This window comes from Lissotriton vulgaris, chromosome 1_2, assembly GCF_964263255.1.
Source record: "Lissotriton vulgaris chromosome 1_2, aLisVul1.2, whole genome shotgun sequence".
In the NCBI taxonomy this organism is placed as follows: domain Eukaryota; kingdom Metazoa; phylum Chordata; class Amphibia; order Caudata; family Salamandridae; genus Lissotriton; species Lissotriton vulgaris.
The window spans coordinates 34824229-34848497 of NC_141686.1; the positions used below are offsets into that span (position 1 = coordinate 34824229).

General features: G+C 42.2%; 1 protein-coding gene across 2 annotated transcripts; it reads left to right on the forward strand.

The window, feature by feature from the left end:
- Positions 1–1483: 1483 nt before the first annotated feature.
- LOC147733877 (uncharacterized) lies at positions 1484–20903 on the forward strand. 2 transcript variants are annotated; one of them, XM_086952779.1, is made up of 4 exons: positions 1484–1655; positions 6515–11872; positions 15698–15775; positions 19047–20903. In XM_086952779.1, the coding sequence occupies exons 2-4, from the start codon at positions 6571–6573 to the stop codon at positions 19190–19192; spliced, it is 5526 nt and encodes a 1841-aa protein (XP_086808905.1). In that variant the 5' UTR covers positions 1484–1655; positions 6515–6570; the 3' UTR covers positions 19193–20903. The 2 variants fall into 2 exon arrangements, with proteins under 2 accessions (XP_086808905.1, XP_086808906.1); XM_086952780.1 differs by lacking the exon at positions 1484–1655 and adding an exon at positions 4905–4965.
- The last annotated feature ends 3366 nt before the right edge of the window (positions 20904–24269 follow it).

Sequence of the window (24269 nt, forward strand, 5' to 3'; positions counted from 1 at the left end):
AAAATCATTACTTTTATGTGATATATCTTAAAACCGCTTTAAAATTTGCCAGTGACCAAATCTCTATTCCGAGGCTGCTTACACAACACTATGGCATAAATAGCAAGGATAGGGTACACTGTAGTGTCACTTGGGTTTGGGCCCTGTTTTCTATCCTGTGGCCTTCTCCCAATAATAATTGAGTCATCACAGAATTAATTGTGGCAACACTGTGTCTTTACTGTATCACCAAGGAACGATACCCTGGGATTATCTGTACTTTAAGAAAGACAGACCTCCTTTTTCAAGAGACCGATGCAAATAATATATTTTATATACTTTTTTGATGATGGACGTGCCTGATGGAATATGGCTCGAAGTACTATCCAATATTGAATGGAGGCTTTCTTTGCACAATTGTTTAACCTTTCATGAAAGTGAGGACATTTATTGCTTCCTTGAAGGATTAAAACATTCTTTCACATTAATCAGTCTTCTGAATACTATAAGCACAGACATCCTAATATTCATAAAAGACTGAAGCAGCATCAACCTCTATGTATTCACAAAACCCTAATTCAATAGGTTAATTAATCGTTTCATCATCCTCTTCAATAGAATTCATTCCTCACTTTTGCTGCCATTTTTGGTTGATGATTCTGGCATTCCAATTATTGTTTAGTTTTTACTATGTTTAAATAATTGCCTTTCAATTAAATATACCAAACCAAGCAATCATCCCATGTAATAAAACCACCAGAAAATTAACTGATATAGTGTACAAATAAAATACAAGTAAATCCTGTTCTGAAACCACCTTAATGAGGTTGAAAATGGCCGCCTTTTGGATACTTCCAAAAGAAGAGTCACGCCTAGAAAATGGTGCCCGCATGCGCAGTTCTGCATGATTGAGCAGGAGACACTTTCTCGAGATGTTCTTCCAGATACCGCTTTCACATGCAAAAGTAGGCAGCTGCCCCTTTTCTTCTTTCCTCGGGCAAATGGATAGGAAAGAGGCAGTCGAAGACACAACATGTAACCGTAAATGGTAGACATAACGAAAAAAAGCGGCAACACAAAACCTTTAAAAAGAAGATGTGGTTGTCTCGCTCCAAAAATGTCACGAACAAGCTCGCGAATGACGGAATGGACAAAAATAAAACACGTGAAAGCATTTACCAACGGCCACTTTACAGGGAAACCTGCTACAGAAGAATAGCAGATACAAAAGGAAAGATCTGGCTTTTCTGCATATGGCCGGAAAAGACTGGATCGCGCCAGCGCCCTGTGGTGCCGAGAATGTCTATTTGCGGGCAAACCGCCGCAGCCGCCTCGCAGAAGCAGGCAGTAGTCTGTAGGCTGCTCGCGACTCGACGCCAATACAAATTTTTCATGCTGAGAAAAAAAAAGGTGAAATTTGATGCCTTTCGTGCCCATTGGCTACCGTGCTGCATAGAGCTCCGCCTCTTTTCAGCCCTAAACAAAGATCGCCCAAGGGACGAAACACTGCCCTAGCTGTTGAGGACGCGGGCGGTGTGTTTGGTTTGGGGGCGTAAACCCGAAGGAAATGCAGCTGTGATTGCGGCGTGCGCTTGTTTGTTTTTCAACACTATGCGTGGGATTTCTCTTCCATGACCGTGGATGCCTGCAACATATTCTTTTTGCATCAAACAATTGTAAGTATATAGCTGAAACGCTTGTGTGCAGCTGCGCGGGGCTTGTGTGCTCAGGTTTCAGTGGCCGGCAACTGTTCAAACATTGCTGCTCCCTTCTCGCTGCATACGTAAAAACTGCCTGCAGTGAGCCGACCGTGTTCGGATCTCTCTTTAATGTATTTAATATGAATGCAGCATTTTACTTTCCCTGTCATTGCCCTGTGCTAATGTTCTTTAACGTTGCGGTTATATTGCGGGTCGGGCTTCTGTGCCTCAGAATCTGTCTGCCGAGAAAAGACCGGTAGACATGAAGCCGACCGTGCTTGTCCTTCAGTCTTAATCAGCTGCAGTGGATGCTTTTCTTGCTAGAGGAAAAGGACGTATTCGTCTACCTCCATGTAACCATTTTGAGGGGTTAACGGAACGTCATGCAGTTTGGGGATGTGGATACTTAGGCGGGAATTGTAGTTTGAAATGCTGTATATTTCGGACGGGCTGTATGTCTCGGATGGAAGGACCGGATTCTAATTTTTGAATCTGCAGTCTATCCAGCGGTGACGAGTTAACGCATTTATTCTCTTAAGGATCCTTCTAAGACTTTGCCTCAGCGCCTTCTACTGGCAATACAGCATGACTACACGCACATATATCGCGCGAAGCATTGCAACAGCGACCCCTATGTCGGGTTAGATGAAAAGCATGTTTCGCGCTTTGTATTTACACTTGCCATTCTGCTGTCTATTTTTTTGGGGGGGGGGGGGGGGCGAGCAATAACAGGCGTATACCTGTTTTTACAAAAAGTAAAGATCTCCTGTCTCTATCAGATAGTACAAGTTTACACTGTATGGTGGACGGGAGACTAAGTTCATTGAGCCGATAAAAAAATCCTCGGCATTGCAATAGTCTTCCCTATGATTCCAGTCCAAGAAGTAAGAGCGTTGGCTTTAATACGGCAACGTTTATAAACGTGGTTTACGAATTTGATATCCGAAAGGTTAACTAATTATTTGAGGGATGGACACACTTGCTTTTCTTAATATAGCAAACACCCAACAACGAATATAGAAAAGACAACTGGTGACCCGCTGTCTCTTATTTATAACGGCCATGTTTTCGTCTTATGCGGAATTTCTTCTAACAAATATTGCTGATTAAACCTTATCTTCACTTACCACGTGAATACATGTTTAACTGAGAAATATACAGGTCGAATTTTAAATCTGTTAAAGCATAGATTAAGGAAAATTGCACAGATGGCACACAAACTATCCAACAATATCCTTCGATTTTTGCCCTTGTTATAAACCGCCTTGCAGGTCCCCAAGCATCCAAATGCACTGCTGGTATTAATTATAAAAATTAACCGATTTTAGTTTGGCTTAAGAGGTTAATTTAAAAAGCACATTTTGGTTTCTCACCAGAAACATTACCTTAGGGTTATATAGTACCGGAAGAGGAAATGATTACTACAGGATGTAGCTGTGGACCCGCCTTTGTGCTGCTTGCTTCCAAGCACCGCCTCTTGTGAGTGATTTTGTTCCAATATCCTCGGGCCGTTGCCTTTTATGGTGTTGGGTGTAGTGGAACTTATCATATTATACACCACGCATTTTGTTCACATTGCATACTTGCTATTTAGCAAACCTGGTCTTGTGGTGTAATATGTACAACCATAAAAAGGGGGGGAAAGATGTAAAAATAGATTGTTTCTGTTGGTTTTTAAAGGCGGTTGGGCTTGTTTTTCTCTTTCTATATTTAAACCTAATTTTACTTTGCCACATATTCTACAGTTAAGTCTGCTGTAATTTGAATCAAGAATAATTTCGAATGATTAAAAGTGAATTTGATTGCTAAGATTGTCAGTGAACTCCTTTCCCACCCATTCCTCGCAGATTTTGCCAGTTCTAAAAAAAAATCATATGGGAAAGAGCAAATTAGCATATGTGATAACACCTCATGAGCTGGTATCAGCCAAGTGCTGACTAGGGAAGCGGTAAAAGTGCAATGATAAAATAATAGACCAATTAATAACATCACATTTAGAGTACCTGTTCTAGCCCTTCTGACAGGGTGACACACTTAGTGAGAATTGAGGTCCATGGTATCAAACAATTTATTTTTTATTTTTAGTTCACTTCCAACCATAGTTTTGTTGTGTTGTAATAACGTAAATTTACGATATACACTGATTTAATGCCTCATCAGGAGTGTTTTTTTATTAAACATTGAGTTTTATAAAATGTATATGTTTGTATTGGTGGGAAATTAAAATAATGTGGACGTCTATTCCTTTTCAGAAGGCTCTACTTTTTATTTACCCTAGTGGAAGACAAACTGTTTAGAAATCCTCTCAATTTTAATAATTTAGGGACGAACCCTAACTGCCTCAACGTTTTGCATTTTAAGTTCTGATGCCACTTCCTGTTTAAACTAAGTGTCACGTTTCAGTTTAAGTCCCGCCTCCTGGGTCAAATTACAAGTGGAAGGAACAATGCAAAAAAAGTCCCTAAGACTTGGCTGGCTGGTCCTACACTCACACTCCTCCCTTGCGGTTGTGGCATGTCTGCTTCCCCTTACTATACAAGACGACCTTGAATAATACACATAAAGCGTTTTACACAAAACTAGATCCACCCACACTCGAGATATTGCGGCTGAAGTAAACACCCATGGGTTTATTTTCGGCTTGCAATTTTACCATGGATGCTTGCTGTGCCCCTCAATTGGAAAACATTGAGCATTTCCTATCTAGATTTGAGTCTTTACATGAATCGGCAATTGTTTGTAATACATTTAATGGGAGTACGGGCAGGGAGGAGTGTTTCAGTTTTACCAGTTTCGGACTGCTCTCTCGAATTTTCTTTTCTTGGTATTGTTTGCAGACCAGCGAAACTGGCAGTGGAAATAGCGCATTATTCACTCAAACATGTCCTAGGCATGGTGTAGAAATGTTCCCGCACTTTTAAATGTTAAGATAACTTTTCAGTTTTTAAAACTCAACTACTTAGTTTGCCTAATTCATAGTTAGAAAGCGATACAATATTTGATGACTAGCGTTCGCATGTGAAAGTCACTTATTTTCCTTATGTCTGTTAATTGGCTAGATTTAGGAATGCGCCTCCTTCGCCCCTCTCCCTCCCCTGCTGTGTCCATGAGCGGGTTATTAATTAACATTCTTATCTTGGTTACGACAGGCGGGACTGTTTGTCTTTCCTAGAATTGGGCTGGGCCTGGAGCTGCAGACTGCCGAGGTAGAGCACATACAGAATAGCCATCCCCTGGCCGCTCAGGAAAGCATGAGCAGCAATGGCGTGCAGGGCCGTGTTTGATGGTATCGGGTTGCATTTTTACAGTAAAGTTCCTCTCTGTGCTGCCTTTGATCATAGTTATTTTCCAATATCTGGGTCCACAGAGGTGTTAAGTTAGTCTGGTGAATATTTTATAAACATTGTTGGAGGTCTGCCAGGCAGCTTACCTCGCCTGTTTTTCACATTGAAACCTAGAGCAGGGCATCCTAATACCGCTGGCAAAGTGCTACATCGGTTCAAAAGTAATATCTTGGGTATCGAAATCGTGTCCCTATTGCTGAAAGGTAAATTGGGTGAGTTGAACAGAGTGCATAGTGTTGTTTCCATGTTCTCGGGGTCCAGAGCATTTGTTAGGATTGGCCTAGACAATCATTCTAGTCTTATAAAAATGCATGCACACATAGAAAGGCTTTGACTCGGACCTCCTCATCAATTGGCATGTGTCGTCAGTAACATTTTTGCTTTCGCACCAGTGGCGCAGCCCACCTCTGGGTGGGGGAAATTAAAGATCCGACCATGTTACTGCCAAAGCTGGTGATGAATCAGTATTTTTTTTCTCTCGGTAATTTATATTTATTTCATTTTTGTATTCTTCTATTTGAACTACGTATTTAGGTTATTGTAATTTTTAATTTACTTTGTTGCTGCAGCATCTAGACGGGCACTTTTTGTTGCATCCTCTTGCAATTAAAAATAAGCATATCAGAATGGAAAGACTAGACCCATTTGCTTTGCCATCACTTGCCTAAAAGTGTTGATTTGGGTCGTCAAAACAGCTAGTGGACTTAATACATGTTTAATTAAAGTCTAGAATTGAGCCTAGGATTAAAAAAGTATTTGTCAACGTTCTTGTTGGTGTGCTCCACTGCACGTCTGGGCACTGGTGGGTCATCCTGTTGTTTAAACCGCACACCTTTGTCATTGCGCTACTGTGAGTGAGGCCTCAGCTTCGTCCCCGAATTCCACTTGGGAAATATCTATTTAATTCGATAATTACACAAACGTAAATCTTGTCTTGTGCTGTAGTCCGACATTAAGCATTTCTGCCGCTTTCCAGCGCAGGTCTTACTTTCCGTGAATGTAATGGTGATCACACTTTGCCGCTGATCTTATAGTTTATAATCTTACATAAAATCGTTTTCGTTTGCCAGAACTGTGTAAGCTTAATAAATACAGCAAACGCAGCCCACGAAGCATTTCTGCACACATCCCATTCACGTTAATGGGCTCAATCTACTGCATTTATTTCAGTCCGCTTAAAAGCAAAGGCCCGCATCTGAACTCGGTAATGTCCCTCTCCTGCTCTGGCTGTGTGCGGCTGGATATGCTCGACGTTTTCCCTTCAGTCCAGTGGGAGTCAGAGCAGGGGTGGCAATAACTGGTGGGATCATGATGTGCTGGTTAGAGTTCATTGCGATTCGAGTCCGATTGGGTCAAGTGTAATTATACACTCCCCCTAAATGTATATGCTTTTATATTCATAAACCAGAATTTGCAAGTGCGTTGTTTTTTTTTGTTTTTTTTACATGTGCGAGTCAATTGTTTATAATGTTTTTTTCTACTTTGTTTCAGATTTCACCATGGTCAAAAAAGGGTGTGAAAAAACCCAAAGCGAACGTTAAAATAAGATGGAGTGTAACGTGAAAGCGGCCCATGTTGGTAACCAGCAGAACGTTTTTGGAAGTCAGCAGTATTTTCCACAAATCTCCAGTGGATACAAGCCTCAAAACATGCACGTGGGCCATTCGAAATACCCCTCCAACGAACAGTTTTATCAGAGGAGTGGGCCTGTTTTATCATCGCAATCCATACCTGGGACAGTGGCGAACATGCAGCATGTTCAATCACAGCAGTATAAAACTCCAAACTACTATGCTAATGCATGTCAAACAGTATTTCAACAAGTAAATAATCCAGAAGGTATTTTGAAAGAGGCATCCTCTAACCAAAAATGCAACCGGAGAACGAACGATATGTTTTTAGAATACATGAATCAGAAAAACTGTTATATGCCTGCCTATTATCAGCAGGACACTTCTGCTCTTCCTCAGTCAATAAATGGACAGTTCAGTTTCCAGCCAGCTGCTGCCTACCAGAAAGTGCAAGGGCATGTCCCTTTCCCAAATGCAGAAGTGTCAGGAAAAAACTCCAACCTGCAGGTGCCTCCACCATATTCTTCTCATCTGGGTTCTCAGATGTCTTACGATGTACAGAGTGAATGGCCGCCTAATCTGTCCTCTGAATTGTCAACTCAGACGTTCAACCATGATTCAGTGCATCAACAACACGGAGAGTCCCTCCCTAAACAAATGCAAAGTCGACCACCAGAGCAAGACCAACGGCACGTCCAGCTCCCAGAGGCAGTACTCAAACTGCTGCAGCCCAAGCAATCGTACAAGCAGGCAGATAAAAGTGTGCAAAATCAGCCAAACCTCTACTCAAATGCTACAAATCCGTATTACGACTGGCACCAACAACCTCAGAAAACTGCGACTGAAAATGGTTGTAACAATGACGTTCTTTCACCGTGTGAACCGCACAATGCAAACTGTGATTCATCTATCAGCCCTAAGGACACTGGTTCAAATGTTTCAAGCCAAGCCTGCACTGACCTCATCCAGCGTGTGCTGAGATATGGACACGAGTACGCGAGTGCTCCTGCTAACGCACACAATCTACACATGGACGCAGTGCCGGCACTGGGAAACTATTCTGTTTATGGTTCCAGTGGCTTCCCAAACAGTATGGTTCATTCTCTGAATCACACTGAGAAGTCTGAAGTGTCACATGAAGTGATGGTTCAACTCCCTAGGAAAGTCTTGGGTGCAAAAGACGACTACATGAATGCTCTGTGGCACTACACACATGCTGCCACAATCAATCAGAATCCTGAAGCGCTTCCATCTTATAAAACTGCGTGCCAGCAAAACCAGCCGATGCACAGCTACAGTCCTCGAGAGGGAAACTATGTCAATCAGACATCCATGGGCAACACAGAAGGACTGTGCATGCTTGCTAATGGTCAGCAAATTGTCAAAAACTCTCCAACATCGACTGTACTCCCTTCTCACTGTGCTCAGGATCAGAATGAGCCAGCCCCCTCTACTCCCTTTTCAAATTATTTGAGAAATGCATATCAAACGTCGGAGGGGATGAAGAAGTCATGTGAAAGTGTTGAAAAGCCAAAATCTCCTTCGGATTTCAGGAACAGTGTTAAATCCGAGCAAAAACGCACAGAGTGCGCCTTAGCAAGTGGATTGTCTGCAGGTGCTATCAAGACCCAAACCAACATTCAAAGTGGCCATTCAACCCTTTGTACTGTACCGGACAGGAATGGCAATCCAATGGAGAAAGAGTCTCTTTCGTATAGTGGGAGAGATCAGACTAGTAATCCGACGCAAAATGAAACTTCTGGTAGAGACACTGATCTGCCTAGTCCCAATTCAAAATCTGCTTCGGAAAGTGTTACAAGCGCTATTGTCTCGCAGCTGGAGACTGGGCAGGTTAGATCTCTGCCTAGTGACCTCATTGTGAAACAAGAACCCAGTGATACAATCCAAGACACATCCAGTTTTGGCCCTTGCAATAAGATGGTGTCAAGTATTGATGGGTCAGATGAACAACAGCCCAGCAGAGATGTAGATCCAAAACGAACTTTGCCACCTCAGGGTCTTTGTGAACAAAATGATGGAGTTTTGAATAAATCACAAAAAGCAGCATTCCTGAATGAAAAAACAAACACTGCATCTAGCATGGATGTTGGTAATCGGTGTTCTGACCGTGCTGTAACTGTGCGTAAGCCTGAGCTGTTTGGTATAAATATGAGGAAGACTGCTGAACCTCAAATTGCTGTAGTTAATCCTCTAACACCGTCCAAGTCAGAAAGTCCCAGTAAAGACCAAGAAAACGTGCCTCCAAGGAATGGAATGTATCCCGCTCCTCAAGAAGCTCTTCGAGGCCCTTCGTCACAACAAAGAAAAAGAAAACTGGCAGTTGTTTCAACAAATGGAAATATTGACCATATATCTTCAGTTAACACTCTGCTTGATATATTGGATTCAGACGCTTCAGTAAACTGTCCGGGCAGTCAGAAAATTATACAAGTGGCATGTGCATTAAATTCAAAACTAAGTGTCCCCCAAGGTAAGGTTAAAATGTCTGTGCCAGCTCTGGACTCCACAAAACCTTTGCTTCAATTAAAAAGCAATGAATTTACTCCACCTCCAGCCAGTCCTTTGTGCCAAGAGAAGCCAGAATTACAATTTGGAGATGGTTCCTTGCTGCTAGTCAATGGTTCATGTGAAGAGCAATTGCAAATATCCAGCGTTTGCACACTTGTTGAAGGTAGTACATTTTATGATTCACAAATGGCAAAAATATTTGATGCTGATCCGCTTGAACAATCAAAAGAGACCAACAAGACCTGTGAAGCAGAAGTTCTTGAACCATCCCATAAACGGCAACATCTAGATCAGAATTGTACGGGGGAAAACCAAAGCAGTCCAGTGGGGAGATCTAATGGCTCCAACCAAAAGCTTTTGGTTTCCAGCTCCGAACCAGAGCAAACTGTCCTGGACACGTTACATAAAGAGACATCTGTTGAACTTAGTAGAGCAAATGAGGGTGATCTTTCATTTAATCCAATTACTAGTCAGTCAGAGAAAGACCGCTGTAGGAATGAAGCACAACTTGAAGAGCAAATGCCAAACATGGCTGACAGCATTCAGGATGAAATGCCAGATGGCTATGAGGCTTCTTCTGAACCATATCTAAATTCTCAACTGTCTGAGCTTCTAAGAATGTTTCCTTTTGGATTAGATACAATGGAAACTGGAGCTATCTCTGAAGAAAGTGAAGTTTCAGAAAAAGACCAAGATGGAAGTAGCCTTTCACAGCTGCGGAAACCCCAGCCTGATCAAGAGAATACAACTTCTTCTCAAGAAGTTGGCAAGGCTGAAAAGACCCAACCAACACAACCAGCAGAAGTGGTAAAAGAGTTGCAGTTCAATAACGACTGCAGTAGTCCTTCTCCAGACATTCATCCTAAAGACGGGGACACAATGGAGAAAGAAAAAGGCACACCTAAGTCCAAAGATTTTGAGCTGGTGCCAGGGCTTAAAAGTGGCAGAGCTGTTCCTTCTATGCAGTGTGAGAAAATGTGTTCTCTGGAACAACCATCGATTGCTTTATTAAATTCTCAACACCCAAGCTTTCTTTTCCCAGCCAATGCTAGGCAACCCCTTTGTGATACCAACAGGAAGTACAGGGAAAGTGCAACTATTACAAATGTACCTGGTGTCCACTCCAAACAAATAAGCTTTAATGAGCGTGTTGGCATGGACACAATGCAGCCAGTTTCCAATTTCTTACGATCCGTTTACGGTGGTGAGCAAAATGGCTTTTATTTGAATAACATGGCGGCTAACGGTAGAACAATTCCCTTTAATCATAATGCCACTTACCAGAAACCTGTAAACCACATAACCAATGAACATTCCTACCTTCATGTGAATAGTCCATCACAAATGAATGCTAACTCTGAAAAAATAGAAGATCCAGCAACATTTCAATTGACTCACCAAGGCAAGCTATTGCAAAACGGCCTTCCAGAGACTAGTGTTGGATGGCAAAAAACGGACTGGGTTAATAGTGCCCAGAAAGTGAACTACTTGCATGGTGAGCAAAACCTTTACCACTCCTCTACAGATGCCAGAAAGTCTGGGACATGCGAAAGCAAAGGTGAACAAAATGTGTTAAGGCTCCAACATGTCACCACATCTACTGCTGGAGGAGCTCAAATTGCATATGGCTACCAAGACAGTACATTTAAGGACCATCTACGCAACACCCATGATTATCATAAAGTTGACCAGAAGTCCCAATCACCAAAAAAACACAAGGAGCCTAAAGAGAAAAGAAAAAAGAACAGATTAATTGTAAAAACGGACTTTTTGAAACCTAAAGCCAATAAAACTAAAGAAGTGTGTCAAAAAACGGCTAAGAAACAGCTGTCCGCTGAGAAAATCAAGGTGCCAGAAAATGGTTGTATAAAGTGCCTGCTTTCCTCGGATAAGTGTGATGTACATAGTGCAAAACTCCGGGAAGATGTCCAAGTTGCACTTTCAGACAATAGAAGTTGTTTAGTGACAGACAGGGGACTAATTGAGGAAAAACACGGGGTAGGAGAGGGGGCTCGTGAAGAGCGCAGTGACATACAAACCCTAGTTCGTGATGCAGTATCGGCTGCAGACCATTTGCACAACCTTGCAGTGCAGGAATTCTTTCAGCGTCTGAAAGAACAAAACACAGGTGGAAAGAAAACCCCAAAGGCGCGGGAAAACCACAAAGCAAAGCAACCTCGTGAAGAGCGCAAAAACCCACAAACCCTAGTTCATGATGCAGTATCGGCTGCAGACCATTTGCAGAACATTGCAGTGCAGGAATTCTTTCAGCGCAGGAAAGCAGAACAAAATACAGGAGTAAAGAAAACTCAAAAGGCGTGGGAAAACCACAAAGCAAAGCAACCAGTGCAATATAGAAAACCTTCTATAACCTTCGAAAATCTGGAAGAAGGTGGGAAACGGAAAACTGAAGCTAGTTTGGAGGGAAATGTGTCCGAGCATCATAAAAAAGCCCCACAAAAACCAATGGAATCTATTGGTGAACATTTTCTGACAAGAATTGCATTCACTGGCTATAAAAACGGAGTGATACAGCTTGTAAATTTTAACTACCTAAACTCGTCTAAAAATCATTTGCCTCTCAAAGCTTCTAAACCCATTGTAACAAAGAAGCCTGAAACCCCTGCAGAAGAGCTGAAAGTGCTTGAATTTAAATTGTGCCCCGTAGAGCTTCTAGGACGCCACACTGCTGAGGATGAACCTGAAGGTGCCAGAACACCTGTTAGCCAAGATGACCCTTTATCTGAAGGTAAATAAGTGTGTAGAGCTATATATATCTTTACCCATCACGTCATGTCCGCTATATTGCAGTTTTAGACTGAAAGGGTCCCCATTTATAAATGTTGATTTGCATCCATTGGTAACTTAGGTGTTCAAAAAGGCATTTTCTGTTATGTACCACAACCTGATTCAGAGAATGGTGGATTTTACTAATGGCCGGGCCACTGAAATAATACAGGCAAATTATGCGGAATAAGTTGGCCCTTTTTATGTTCGTATTACCGTGTTACTGTGGCATTTTATTTGTTTACATGTTCACACTTTGGGGCAAAGGTTTCACCTCAGTATCATTTTGACACCGTGAAAAAAACAGAATCTTAACCAGTCATCCTTTGCGAAGGGCTTCCTACTGGGACATGTTTCTGCATTTTAAGAAACCTTTGATCTGTTTCAGCTAGAAATGCTGCAACATATAGATTATGTGGCATATCCATATTTATGCGGAACACAGCTGCAAAAATCGCATAATTCCAGTGGCCTTTTTAGATTATGGTTAACGGCTCAATAGGAAGATTGTCCTCTTGTATAGGAGGTAGTTTTAATCATGCAATATGTATTGAACACCCAGACAATCGTAAGTGTGTAGATCAGGCTTCTCCAGCAAGTATCTCTCGAAGTAGTTCTCCTGTGTGCTACCCTACCTACTAAATTACAAGTTTAACCATGTACTGTAAAATTGAAACGCGTGTATTCAAGATTTAAACATATTTTCATAATTCATGCTGATGTTTGAAAAAAAAATGGAAATTCTAACATTTATAGCTGATATTTGAGTTAACTGGTTGTATTGGGGAGACTTGATACTAATATTAGCTTGATGCCAGGAGCATCACAGCTATAGATATTGGCATTCCATATTAACAAATCTTTTATTGTTGGCAACTGTGCCTTATGTACGGTGGTGATCACTGCTGGTAAATTTGCATAAGGTGGCCATTAATGTAAACTTGCACTATCACAGCTCTTAAATTTAGTAGCATGGGATGATATTCGTTGACATAAGTAGCTCTTATTACATGACGGCACTTGTAAAGGTGCTCATGAGAATGACTCAATAGACTATTCTAGCAGGGTAAGAGGGCCTAGGCAACATAGCCACAATTTAAGAGGTTCTGGCAAAGGGATTTCTCAATTTCTACATGTGGTGTGGGGAAAAGGTAAAAATTAAATGTTGAAATGCATATTTCCACTTGTCTGCAGATTTACCACCTCGTCAAAGATCCACATAATAGCCTTTTTCCAGTAGGATTGCTAATAAATATCCAGGAGTGGTCTTTAGACTTGCAAAAAATCTTCCCAGATGCAGGAGGAACAAGCATTTGCAAAGCAATATTTCTTGCACTTTTGAGAGTTTTTAAGTTATTGGCATTGTAAATGACCATGCCTTCTATTAATGTATTTTGAAAACCTGCAAACTGTGCGTAAAACACACACTTAGTACTTATAGTTGTTGCTTACGAGAAGCCGGGTTAGCAGTAACTGCGTTTCTTTTACTGCCAACCTCAGGCTCCTGCTTCTTCCCAGTAAAAACTTTTTTTCATATCAATGGTTTGCCTACTATACGTTTTTATTTTGTGTACTTATCAATTGTGTGGCCTACATGCTGTATCAGTGGGTGTTGTAAATTAAATGCAATGAAGCTCCCAATGAGCTGAAGGCATTGTAAAAGTACACACTAGCACTATTTTTTTTACCTCTTCAGCATCAGAATGCAAATTAAACCCAACGCAATCCAAACAAAAATATAGAGCAATAATATGAAAAGGACATTTCCCTCTGCAGCGTCCCAATTCACCTCAAAACAATAACGAGTTGCAGGAAAGGGAGAGTGGGCTGTGGCTGCTACTGCTATATCGAAAAAGACATTAACTCACAAAATAGTACTCAGTAACGGTAAATAAAACATACTGAATAACAAAACATGTAACAGGCCAGTCCTCGTGGGAGGTAACAGCTGAAGAGAGGAAGGTACTAAGAAGGGACTAATAAACACATACCAAATCAAAAAACACCATTTACAAAGGAACGGGACAAAGGCAATTAAAAATATGGGTGGTGCTTCATGCCCATATCTTGAATACTGCATGTCTCGAAGAGACCGCCCAAAAGGTGCCTAGGCGAGACCTAAAAATAGGAGTAGATATCCATATTTTTAAGCCTGGTTTTGTGAATCTGGTTCTTCACAAGCCTTCTTTATTTTGCTTTATGAGACTGGTAAAAATGATTGAGCAATTTTGGTACCAGCATCACTTGCGTAGTGAATGGGTGCTGTCACACATCTGTGCTGACATTTTACGTTTAGGGGCTGAAATACTGGTGATAATTTTGCACAAATGTACACCAAGGTTAGATATACCACAATTTTATATAGCAATACACCTTTCCTTGAGCTCCAGATAGTTTGAAGCTAGTTGTATACTGTATTCTTTACATTAAGACTACCTCAGAACATACTGACATATGTGTAACTTGTTTTGTGCATGTGGTAAGCCATTCATGAATATTACAGGGATCGAGAAAAAAAATAGTACTAGTAATGCAGGTCTAGTACCTTGAAAAATCTCATCGACCTAACTGCAACCTCATTGACCTCCGTCTTTGAAAGCAACAAATGTGACAAAAGGTAACAATATTTACAGGCATCTTTATTGCTCATTCACTTTGTGAGCAATAAAAATGCCTTTACATTTTATCTTGTCGCATTTGCTCCGTTTTCAGAGACTGAGGACAAAAGTTAGTTTGTCTTCCTACTCACTAGAAAGGGCGAGTAGAACCTAATAACATCTTGCCCTCATTAAATTTAGCTCACAAATGCGAGCGGTCGAGTGGATTTTTCGAGCCATGTATTAGAACACTACCATTTCACAATGGCTTATGTTGGGCTTTGCTTATCGGTAAGTTAACCGTTCCAAACCTTCCAATATGTTCCATCCAGCAAGCAAAAAATAATAATCTGTAATTTGCACCTACTGATTAGTGCTGTTTTTTTAGGTCGCTGCACTGCGAGGCATGTATTAGGGTATGGACTTGACTTGAAGCCCCGCCCACTCTCTGCCCATATTTGTCATTGGCTTATGTCATTGTTCTTCGTAAATGCTTGCTGCTGATTCCTTATTAGGCTTGTTAGTCCCTCCTTAGTGCCGCCTCGTCTTAATTTGTATCCTCCCACTGGCACTTTTTACTTCGGTTGTTACACGGCATGTCTTGTTAGCACTATTTTCTTTGAGTTTCTCCTACTACAGGCACAACATGCTTTCCTGTATCATTCAGTGCTCCTTGCACGCTTTCACATTCCACATTCCAATCAGCACAGGTCCATTGCGGCTACTTCTTTGAAATGCTCTAGGTCTCACATTTACAAGAGTTTAAGTTATTGGCATTGTAAATGACCACACCTTTTTATTTGTGTTAATTATCAAAACAGATCAATACAATGCCAATAGCTTAAACTTTTGCAAATGTGAGACCTATTGCATTTCAAATGCATTTTTTTTTTTGCACGCTGGTTGCGGAGTATTAATAGCAATACAAATTCTACTGCCCCAATGGGAAAATCATTTAACCTAGTAAACATTATTGCAGGACCATTCAGAAGTGAATGACTATACTACCAGGGAAATAAAACTGCATCAAGAAAAGTAATTGCGGAGTACTCTAACAGTATCACTTATAATTTATGTAATTCGTGTACCTTGTTCTAAACCTCCACTATTATAAAAGTACTGCCATGTTGTTTTGCACTTTCTTGGTACAACTCGGTTACATACTTAGACACGATTGCTTTGTTTCACAGAAATACAGAAAAAAGCAGATTCATCTTCCAGTAATATCCCACTGAAGAAAAGAAAAGTGGACATGGCCCTACTTCAAGGTAAGATGGTTTTCAGACCTGGGAGCACTCTTTAGACATCTTCTTCAAGAGTCCCCTATTGGGGGGTGTTCTTTTTCCTCAAGATCCTCAGTTTATTCATCAAAAGCTCGAAGTAGCTCTGTTGGTTCATATTATGCAATAAATCTAAACTAGAATCATGAAAAAAAACTTGAGCCAATCTTTGTTCAGGTGTACATAATTGATGCCCGTTGCTTTCCTATTATAACAATGTCCCAAATATTTCATTTACTAAACGCCCATACGCTCGGTTAAACCTAGCATCAACGCTGTTCAAATTGTCAACCGCCAATGTATTATTTCTTTATGCATTTCCCTTGTGTTGAGTGCGTGCTGGAGTTATGCTGTGATCGTGATGGCGTACTATGTTATATCTTCACTTTTGAATGCTTGAGACGTTCTGTCTAATACTTTCAGTTTGATGTGGAAATATACTATTTTCAGTTTGATGGGGAAATATACCCTCTAGCTTCTTCTGGATTTAGGGTTATTCATGTGGGACTAGGGGGTGTGAGTGGAAAGGGTAGCTCTGTAACAATATTTGGACATCTGATTAAAGCGGTGCATTGTAGAGCACTCTGTGTATTTGCTCCTAAATGACACTATTACAGAATCCCCAGTATTTAGATGATGATGTACTCCAGTCTGGACTACTGCCAAAGGAGTGGTTTCATTTGGGGCAATTAAATCTGGCGGCATGAGCCGCCAGATTTGATGGGGAAGGAGCCGGGGCGGACGTGGACCGTCTCGGCTCCCGGTCCGCGCGCTGCTCCGGCCTGGAGCCCAGCGGCCTTAGGCAGCCCTCCACGATGCGCACGCTTCCTAACTGAAGCGGAAGGTGTGGGGCACCTGCAGGGCTGTCCCGATCGCTGCTGGTGCCCGTGGAGCGGCGTTGGTGGATTGCTCCCGATCCCTGCCTGGGACCCAACATGGCGGCCGCCCGTTACCAGCCCGGGCTTAACAACAATGACGAGGAGCGGAGCCTGTTGCGTCCTGCCAGGGACGAGTCTGACGGGAGTCGATCACCCGAGCGGTATGTAGGGCTCTTACCGCGTCCCCCCCCCCCCCCTGCCACCCGCCGAGACTCTGCGGTCACACCAGAAAGGGGCCGGTGGTTGACGGCGCTGCTTCGAGACTATCCTCCCCTACCTGCTCCGGGGGGCCATGCATCCATTCTCCGCAACAGACAGGCCTGGGCCCGAGGGCAGAAATGTGCCCCCCTCTCCCCCCCCCCCCCCCCCCTCTTACTGACCGCGCTGCTTCGCGCAAACGGTGCCTGACTCCAAGATGGCGCCCTTGGAGACACGCTTCCGATGACCGGCGGACACAGGCTCCAGGGACACGAACGCATGCCAGGGCGGATGAGCCCACACACAACTCTCCGGGAACCAGCGCGACCGCATTAACTGGGCTCTGGTGAGAGGCCCCTCCCTCCCTTCAAACCTTTGCTTCAAACTTTGCTGCCTTCCATCTCTGCCTGGGGTCTTTCTCCCCTGACCCCCCTCTGGTCTCCGGATTGATCTCCTCTGCCCCAGCTCCTCTTGAACGATGAGGCTGCGACTTTGCTGCGGACTGCCTTTCTCCCCCTGGACCTGCTGGCTATGCCAGCCCTCTTCCTGAACTTTCGGACTCGGACCTTCGCGCTCCCCGCCATTTTCTCTGTATGACGTGCCTCTTCTTCTAACCTTTTCTTCCGCCATTTTAGTGATCTCTCACTGTCCTTTTGACTTTCCTACTGTCTCTCTTATTGCCTCTGACACACCCCTCACTGTCTTATTCACCACTATCTGCTTCCCTCTCGTTTATCTCACGAACCTGCCTTCTCTGTGACTCTTAGAGTATATCCAGTCCTTTCCCTTCCCTATGTATATAGAGATAGCTCTGATCACTAGTATATGCTGTAGACCGCTGTGCTCTCCACCATTCCTATGTGACTCTTAGAGTTTATCCAGTCATATCCCTTCCCTATGTATATAGAGATAACTCTAACGACTAGTCTCCTAGGTGACTTTTAGAGTATATCCATGTGTATCCCCTCCCTATGTTGATAGAGATATTACTAGTATAGGCCTAGAGTATATCCTTTTGTATACCTTTTTGTAACGCCTGTAATCCTAAGTCCGTATGCTCTCAACTGGTTCTTATGTAATGCAATCATTTTACGAATGTAACCGTCAGTCCTTATGTTTTCAACTGGATCCTATGTAAAGCGCTCTGACACCTTCGGGTAAAGTTCGTTATCTCACGTACCTGCCCTCTCTGTGACCTTAGAGTATATCCAGTCATGCCCTTTCCCTATGTATATAGAGATAACTCTAGAGATATTACCAGTATAGGCCTAGCGTATATCCATTTGTATCTCCTCCTCGTGTGATTCTATCTCTTGTACATTTGCAAATTTTTTTTCTTCTGTTTGTACCTTTTTGTAACGCATGTAATCCTAAATCCGTATGTTTTCAACTGGTTCTTATGTAATGCACAAATTTGCAATCATTTTACGCATGTAACCGTCAGTCCTCATGTTTTCAAATGGATCCTATGTAAAGCGCTCTGACACCTTCGGGTAAAGTTCGCGCTATATAAAATTGCATAAATAAATGAGCCGGAGCTGTGATGGTGCTTTGTTCGGTACATTTGTAACTAATAAGCGATACTACAATTGGAAGAGAAACTGAAGTGGGGAACTTGAATAGGTCAACATTGAAAATACTTATGTACGTATGTACCTACCTATGTCCAAAGTTTTGAACACTGTACACCCCCTCATAATCTCCAATGTTGACCGTCTCCAGTTGACTGGGCTCTCCAGGTTGTGGTGCAAACTGTAGCTTTATTGCTAACACACACGTGCAATGGTGAGATGCAAAGCGCTTGGTAGGTTGCTGCGCTGGCACAAAAGACTGATCTGGCTGTCCTAGTGTTGATAGACCAAGTTTAAGCAAAGTTCTGGCAGAAGGAGCCTTTCCCTATTTCCATTGGAGAAACATGTACTGTTTCATTGATGAGCTAGCTCTGATGTTCCTTTACCACTGATTTAATCCACAATATTGGTTAATAATTTCACTTCACAATTATAATGGGCTGGTAATATGGAATGTTGAGATCAGTAACAGACATGGTAGATTGATGATCTTGATGGTTGGTTACACTTGCTACTTTTCTGATTCCCTATTGCAAAGTCAGTGCTAGGATTGATGTGGAAATACTTAGATTATACATAGAAGCTAATGTTCTATTTTTTTTTTCCTCACAGGGAATATTAATGTGCCAAAAAAAACGCTGAATCGAGGTATATTTTCCACGGAGCAAAAAAGTTGTCCCCAAACCCCCAATTCGAAAGTCCTCTTCAGTGCCTTCAAGACGCTCCATTTAGAGACGCAGAGCAGAAAAGTTGCATAGAACGGTTTACAGATCTACAGGGCCTAAAACTGGTTACGGTCCCCATTTTGGCATTTCAGTGTTTTGTTAACTGGCGCCCATTGGTCTGAGACACTAGCAGTGATCGGACCTGCTCCAATCTGTCTTAACCACTAGTACTTGTGTTCTTCCATTCCATCGTTTCTTCGTTCTTGGTGCTGCTACAGAAGGGACAGTCCACTCTGAACTGAACTGCAAGCCTATGTCCGCTCTACAATGGAAATAAGTCCCCAGAAGTGGCTGACTTTTAGAGCCTCCTTCTCAAAGCCCCACATTGAGTCCAAGAAGAGCTTTGTAACTTGCATCTAAAGTTGCTCGCCATTGATAATGTGCCTTATTGAGAAAATCGATGACCGAAGTCTAAGAATTAATGCACTGCGTATTTGTCAAAAGGATATAATTGTACATTAACTTCGCATGATCAAGAATGTTTTCTTTGGTACTAAATACACTTGCATATATGTACCAATGTGATTTTAATTAATTTCAGCTGTTATAAGTTGAAGGTTTTTTTCTGTCTTACAAAACACTTGCCTGGAAGTAAGACATTTTTGAGCATTAAAAAAAGCACTTGCAGATGCTGTTGACACTTTATAAGGTTTTACACTAAGAGGTGAAAACAGAAATGGGCATCACACTTTGAAAGTGGAGGATTTGTTTTCACTGGTAACTTAACCTTTTTTTAAAATTTTTTCAAGGCTCGTAAAGTTAATGAGCGAACGCAGTGTTTGGAGCAAAATGCAGCCTTCTTCACTGTAAGCCTTGTTTAAGACCTAGTTATTCAAATGCGAATTCGCCACAAAGCCTTGTACAGGTTTCACCACCTTCTTTCTGTGAGTGCCCTTTCACCTTTAACACAGTAAGTGTAGATCTTCAAGTGTAGCACACTGTTAATTAAACTTCTTTCCAAGTGAAGGGCTTTATCAGCAGCAGTTTAGCCCCCTCCAGAAGGCCTTCATTGATGTCCCTGGTATTGGTCACCTCTTTCTACAGTGTTAATTCTCTCTGCTGCTCAGGAAATGCAGACCACGAGGGGCAATGCAAGCCAAAAAACGATACTTTTTGTGTGCTATGTGCAGGCCTTCATTACAAAACCTGAAATTCAATTTGTTTGTGGCTTTACAAATGTAATTATTGCGAACATATAATTGATTTTGGCCAAGTGGTCTCTCCCCTACTTGAAACATTGTGATATCTCCAATCCAGCAGTATTTTATTTAGAAGTATAAAGCTCAGTGACTTTATTGAGGTGTTTGTACATGTGAATATTACAATTAACTTTTCCACAGAGCTCATTTACTGGGCTATCTGTACGAGGTTGTACGTGCTGCTAGATAATCCAGTGTTTTTTGGGGATTTTTGTAATTTTTTTTGTTGGGGTGTCTCCAGCTGACCTCTTTAGTTATGGTTTCCAGAATCTGGAAGGATGTTATGTATATTTTTTTTCGTTCAGGATGCGAACACGTGAGACTTCAATATAAGCTATGTTAGCTAATCTTGATGCCTGGATGCAGGGACACTTTTGTAAAAAAAACCTTTTTATTGTAATATATTCACACGTTTTACTGACAGTGAGATTTTTGTACGGGCGTAAATTTCTGGAGTGTGCAAAGTGGTCATGTGTATAAAAATATTGCATCCAGTTTATGTTGCTATATTTTATTTTTTTTATATTGCAATAAACCTTTAAAATTACTCGTTTTGTAGTTTCCATCTGCCTTTTCTATATTGCTTTGACAATTGTTTGTGTTTTAGCTTTTAAAACTGAGAGCGGACAGTTTCTTGTCACTGTCCACATTTTCAATGCGAAAACAGATGAGTGCAACACTGGTTTTGGCTGTATTCCATTTGAAATTCCAGGACATATTGAGTGCCTTACATACTCTTATGCACAGGGAGTAATACAGCAACGAGGAAGTGAGTCACTGATAGTTATGTTCTGTATTGAAAAGTTCTAGGTTTCAAATTCCGAAGGTGAATGGGCTGGTCCAGTTAACCTTCAAAATGCTGATCCGAGTGTAAATGCGAGACCTTTTGCGTGGCAAATACTTGTTTGTTTGCCTTTCCACCCAAATATGCTCTTTTGCTGTCTGTGTGGAGCATGGTACCATGTTCAAGTAAATGCCGAAGTTAAGTCATGGGTTTGGCAGAAGCCGTATATATCCCAGTAGGTATATGTCTATGGTAACATTCATAGCCCCGTGTCTTTTTCTAGCATATCTGACACTCACCCAAAAAGTTGGAACTTGGAAAATGAATCCAACTGAGCACTAGTGTTGCTGGCAAGGTAAGGGGGTTGTGGTATAATTGGGATATTCTTCAGTGGGGGAGTATCATTTTCAGCCGTCTCTCTCTTGGATTATGAGTGTCCCGAGAAATTCATTGGAATTTTGTTAATAAAACAATCCTAACATTTTTGTTCAAAGAAAATATGTACTCACAAATCTATTGCTATCGCGTGTTAGAGTGCAATCATTTTATAAAGGAAGATGTGCTGTATGCTACTGCAATTACCACTGAAATTAAACATGGAATGTGAATACTCAAAGCAAACACACTCTTCACCTGCTTTTTACCGGATATTTCTTCTTCTATTATTAATTACACTCGGTTCAGCAAGTTGTTAATTTCCTTACATAGCACTTAAGGAGTCTGTACAATGTAATCTCTTATAAACCATCACCTAAAAACCAGGGGCAGATTTATGTTAACTGGTGCATCCACAGGGATGCGCCAGTTAACGTGCGCCACAGCTCCGCCACCCATGGTGCGCCACATTTATAATGCGGCGCACCATGGTGCAAAAAACGGCACAGATGCGTGACGCATCTGTGCCGGAAATGTGGCGCATTGCTGGAGTTGCGTCGCAAGCGCGACGCAGCTCCAGCAAGGCTCGGGGTTACACCATCTGCACAACGCTGCGTCAAGACCTCCGCAGTGCTTTACAACGTGACACATCTCCTAGATGCGCCACGTTGTAAATAGGGCGCATTGTTTGCACCGCAGTTGCGTCAAATAAAGTGACGCAATTGCGGCGCAAAGAGGCGCAACAGCCTCCTAAATCTGCCCCAAAGTCACTTGTGTCTCCCGAGCGAGGGAAGCAATGACTGGTGACCTTCAGCGTCTCAGGCGATTCATTAATGTGCTGGGGTGCAGACTGAGCAAGCAGCTCGTCTCATTGCACTTCGTCATGCAGGGAGAACGCAAAGAACTTGCGTGGGCGTAGGAGAGGGTGTGATGGAGCCAGCTACTGATCGAAGAAAAGGGAAGTGCGAAAATATGAGAAGTAACGTCTGATAGAGCTGCATCGGAGGGAAAATGTAACATTCACAAAATTAAGAACAAGCTGTCGCCACGCCATTGCGCGAATGAAAAAGAAAATAGGAAAGTGAAAGGGCGCCATGCTTGTTGTGCCTGCCTGCAATGGGAAAAACTCATTACAACAGCCGTCAGGCAAACGATTCAGTCCGGGTGCGTGTGGTCTAAAGGAGACTGGGGGGTTACCAAAAAGCCTCACTTTCAATCTGAGACCAGCGTTTACCATAACGGATGACACCAGCCAATAGAAAGGATGGGCGGAATTTCTACTCCTTCCGAAACCGCCTCAACAACACTAGATCTCGCAGAGCGAGACCTGGAAAAAAAACTATTATCAAGTTTCACTGGTGAAGTAATTGCACGTCACTCTGCAACATGAAGCTCTTATTTATTCCTAAACTTTTGTAATCTGTAGTCTCACACTTAATTATTACTGGAATCATTATTGGAATCCGAAGACCTACACTGACTCATTACTGGAAGACCGGGCCGCTGACCCAAGCCATTTCAATGATTTAATTTGCAAAACAATAGACAACAAGCATTTACATAGCAATGGGTGTCGCAATTGCGATATTTTGAGCTATTGTCATTGTTAATGGCAATGCCTTTTATAATATTAAAAGGCATTGTCATTTATAATACCAACTGGTCACACTTTGGCAAAATCTAGACCTATTGAATTGTAGAGCGCGTTGTCCGCCTCGCCAATAAAGTTGCAAACATTTTTTAACCGGGCGCAGTGTCCCTCAAGTGGGTGCGGCGCTCCACATAGTTAAAAATAAATGTGCAATGCAATAGGTCTCGCATTTAAATGCAAGACCTTTTCCCGGCTGCTTACTGCAGGCATGGTGTGCTTTGCTTACATTCAAACACGTTGTGCCTGCAGTAGGAGAAACTCAAAGAAAATAGTGCTTACTGACTAAAGCTTCCCATGTAAAAACCAAAGTAAAAGGGCCAGTTGAAATGGGAGATTACAAATTAAGACATGGCGGGACTAACAAGCCTATTAACTAATTAGAAGCCAGCATTTACGTAGGACAATGACGCACGCCAATCCCAAATATGGGTGGAGAGTGGCAGTGGCTCTATTCGATACTACTCTACATAAAGTCTCGCAGGGCATGCGTGTGGACTGAGAAAGTATTTTTCGATCAACAATAATTCTTACCAAGACTCTATTGGTTTTTAACATTGCCATCTCGTGGCAAACACCTTCACAGGACTTTTGTACAAGGAAAATCCTATCAGCACAACAAATCCATTTTTGTAGGCCGGCATTTCTGCCCAGGAACTGTCACCGGCCCAACCCCCTGTTCTCTGCAGTTCATCAGAAAGCCACATAGCCCTCACTCAAGTTAATGACTCATCTTTCCTCTCCTGCTCCCAGCCTGATAACACATCCATGACATCCTGATCAGGTTATCTGGACAATGGTCTGACTGCTGACTCCTAATCAGGGTGGGTAAACAATGACTTGAAAGAGCAGTTGAACAATCACCTGAAAGAAAGAGCCCTGATCAAAGCAGAGTGGCCAATGCTCTGTGTACCAAGCCTTGACCAGGTCATCAACTATAAGCATAGAGTGGACAATGCTCTGTGTACCAAGCCTTGACCAGGTCACTAACTACAAACACCACCTGGGTCCAGCTAATCAACAACAAACACTGCCCTGAGTGAATAATGGACTAACAGCCAAATGAATGTACTAAGAAACATATAAAAGGCATGTAAGCTACCG